Genomic DNA, 3653 nt, shown 5'->3' with positions numbered 1-3653 from the left:
GGAGGCAGCCAGCTCAAGCAAAGCTGTCTCCGTCAGCATGGCCCATGAGATTCATCGCACTTAAGCCTTCACATCGCGACAAGATGACTACCCTTCGTGAAGGACTACTAATTAAGTTATTTTAGATGATTCTCAGATAATCACCCACATCTGATTTGGATCACTAAAAAACTAATCACAACAACCGATTTCACTTTTGCCAGAAATATTGTAGTCATTACGATGTCTCAACTGATCGTTATTTCCCACAAATTTCGGCGATTTTTTTTATAGAAAATCGTAATGATCATAGATGATCAACCTCATTTCTACAAGTTCACTTTAAAAGAAACTAAACCTGATGTTTTGAAGAGCATGTTGTAAAACATTCCCTGCACATAGGTGCGGATCCAATCCAACCCCTGTAAAAGAGAAATCCCCCCAAAACTGAAACTTTTTAATACAAAATATACAAATCAGAAAAAATCCGAGCCTGCCAGCAACATGATCCAAAACTACTTCCCTGTAAACATTATATGACTATATAATCCTTTTAGTAGTCCCGTGTAATGCAGGCATGGATATAGGACAATCTTGTGGTTTATGTAGTCCCATAACATTAACAAGTTAGGAGTTTAAAAATTAGATAAGGATCGACAAGATGAGCTATAAGGGAGGCGATTCCTTATAAAGATAGTTGTCAACCAGATCTATCACAATCATTGGGAGCTACTCTAGCAGCAATTTCAAACATTTACAAGCAGCTGGATTCATCCAGAAACAGAGAAATTGGGGAATATACGAATTGAAGCCGTCAATTGTCCGAAATGCTACGAATCATTACTTGAAAGCGTAAGTAAAGCTCGTTCAACCAGCTTAAACAATTCCGAATCATAACCTGTAATGAAAAATGCACCAATTGGCCAGACTTTACACACGAGCATAGGAAGCGTGTGTAAAATCCGGTCAATCGGCATCATTACAATAACCCGAATCGACACCACAGTCATATCTTTATGACGCTAAGGTAATGCATATACATTTGGTTGGATCAAGGAGGTTCTATGTATTATAGAACAAAACAGGAAACCTATGTTAAAGAAGTGGTTCAGAAGCTTTTCCTCATAACTGGATATTAGCTTTATTCATGCTTGTCTTTAAAAGAGCAGTAGTTCTTTTGGCGCAGAATCCATATGTTGTCATGGGAAAAGCTTAACCAAACAAATTTCCTTATATTCGGGGCTTAGATTCGCCTGCGTTGATCCAAGCAGAACCCTCTCTCTGGAAAATTCTTCATTTCATAACAGGGTAACCAAGTAGATTTAAATTTGCTGACATTAAGAAAGACCTCAGCTGAGAGTTTATTCCACATATGGATAGTATACAATCCACTTGTCAATCAACAACAAATAAGTGTTGTGTTCTTTAAGAGAGTACCGTGTTTTGTGTGAAAACCTATGTGTATCGGGAACAAGATTCCTAATTTCAAATGAACACATTCTATTATAATATCGATAAAACAGTGAAACTCATTCATTTATTACGAAGATGTTCCCACCTTAAAGTCCTATAGTGCGAAATTCTAAGTGTAGATAAGTAGTTACCGAAAGGGGACTTGTAAGTGTCCCTTGGAGCGGCCGCTACGAATGCAATACTTAACCATTTTATATAGCGAAACCCAAAGAATGATCGATAGTTACCAAAAGTGACTAGTGGAGCGACTAAAATTGTAGGACTCTTGACAGGATGATAGTGCAGAACAAATTACTATTGGGTCGCTATTTCTAGGGTTGATAACCTCTGTCTTTTTAGGGATTGGTATTACATTAGCAATCTTTCATAATGCTGGATACTCGACGGCTGAAAAGACAAGCTAATGAACGTGAAAGTGTCGAAGAACACTGATTCAGAGCTGGAATATCAAAGTCTAGCTCTGGAATATCAAAGTCTAGCTCAGGCGGTGGGGGATTGCTTTCCGGCGAACGAAAGCAATTCTGATGGAACTCTAAATACTTAACAGTTTTATATAGCGAAACCCAGAGAATGATCGATAGTTACAAAAAGGGGATAGTAGAGCGACTGCTACGAAAGCAATTTCTATGGTAGTTAAGTAAAATTGTAGGACTCTTGACAGGATGATAGTGCAGAACAAATTACTATTGGGTCGCTATTTCTAGGGTTGATAACCTCCGTCTTTTTAGGGATTGGTATTACATTAGCAATCTTTCATAATGCTGGATACACGACGGCTGAAAAAACAAGCTAATGAACGTGAAAGTGTCGAAGAACACTGATTCAGAGCTGGAATATCAAAGTCTAGCTCTGGAATTTCAAAGTCTAGCTCTGGAATATCAAAGTCTAGCTCAGGCGGTGGGGGATTGCTTTCGGCAAGCGAAAGGTCATGATACTTCCCTGACAAGCAGTAAGTATGTTTGCACGAAGGCGTATAAAGCTTTTTTCTCATGAAGGAGCGTACAACTGTGTATAATTAGTAAGAATGAGTATGTATTAAATTCTATAACATGCTGGATTAGTCCAAAGACAAATTTTTTGTTACAAAATATAAACAAAATTCTTTTTAACATTAATTTAAACTTTTAACATTAACACATTTAGCTTTATTTCGCTTTAAAGTTTTAAACTATTCTTATAGTACAATTTAAACAACATGGATCGGAGGAATACAAATAAATTATTCTTTATTCTCCTTAACGCCATGAAGTTCATTATATCTCTTATGCCATTCGAGATTTTGTTTGGTAACCGTTTCACCACGTTTGGCAGCTTCTTTGCCACTATAGACCATAATACCACAACCTACCACAGTTAATGCCATCATTATATTGGCCAAACGTATACGTATTGTGTTGCGACAACGTTCCATAACTTCAGCACTAATAGTAGAGAAATGGATTGGGAGGGAAAGACCAAAGAAAAAGAATTAAAAGAAATTATTCACAAATCGAATTATGATAAACTTTTTGTGAATGAAATATGTTTAGTTGGTGGTGAAATCAGTTGAAGATGATATGATAAGAGTTTTGAATTAGTTCCACACGTTTTTCGTTTTTTTTTTCTATAAATTTATTATTTTTCCATTAGTTATAGAAAACTAACATAAACACTTATGTTTAATTAAAATTACTATCTCTCTTGATAAGTTTAGTCGATATTGTTTGATTATAACTAAAAATATTTAATTATTTGAAAATCGTTTGTCATAGTAAGGCCTAAAACACCTTAATAAAAATTACGGTTTTAATTGGTTCCTATTTATAGATTAATGATGTTATTAATTCTCTGAATAATAACCCCATAATACAAGCAGCATTTAAAGAATCCAAGCGATCAAAGATTTTATATTAATAATTAGATTAATGAACAAAAAAACTGACTAAATTCAAAGCCATCACATATTTTCAAATTTCAGTCAGTTTCCAATTCTAATTCAGTTAAAGTTCTGTTCTAGTTCTGTTTTAGTTCTGTTCTAGTTCTGTTTTAGTTCTGTTCTAGTTCTGTTCTAGTTCTGTTCTAGTTCTGTTCAAGCTCTGTTCTAGTTCTGTTCAAGCTCTGTTCTAGTTCTGTTCTAGTTCAGTTCTAGTTCAGTTCTAGTTCAGTTCTAGTTCAGTTCTAGTTCAGTTCTAGTTCAGTTCTAGTTCAGTTCTAGTTCAGTT

The 3653-nt window shown here is 35.3% G+C and overlaps 1 protein-coding gene across 1 annotated transcript; it reads right to left on the bottom strand.

Moving 5' to 3' along the window:
* Nucleotides 1-2567: 2567 nt before the first annotated feature.
* LOC111689353 (UPF0389 protein CG9231-like) lies at nucleotides 2568-2917 on the bottom strand (the record flags this gene model as incomplete). Its single annotated transcript, XM_023451824.2, has 1 exon — nucleotides 2568-2917. A coding segment is annotated over one exon (246 nt), but the record flags the coding sequence as incomplete, so codon positions are not given.
* Nucleotides 2918-3653: the final 736 nt, after the last annotated feature.

This window comes from Lucilia cuprina, chromosome 5 (assembly GCF_022045245.1).
Source record: "Lucilia cuprina isolate Lc7/37 chromosome 5, ASM2204524v1, whole genome shotgun sequence".
Lineage (NCBI taxonomy): Eukaryota > Metazoa > Arthropoda > Insecta > Diptera > Calliphoridae > Lucilia > Lucilia cuprina.
This window is presented reverse-complemented; position numbering and strand designations above follow the sequence as displayed.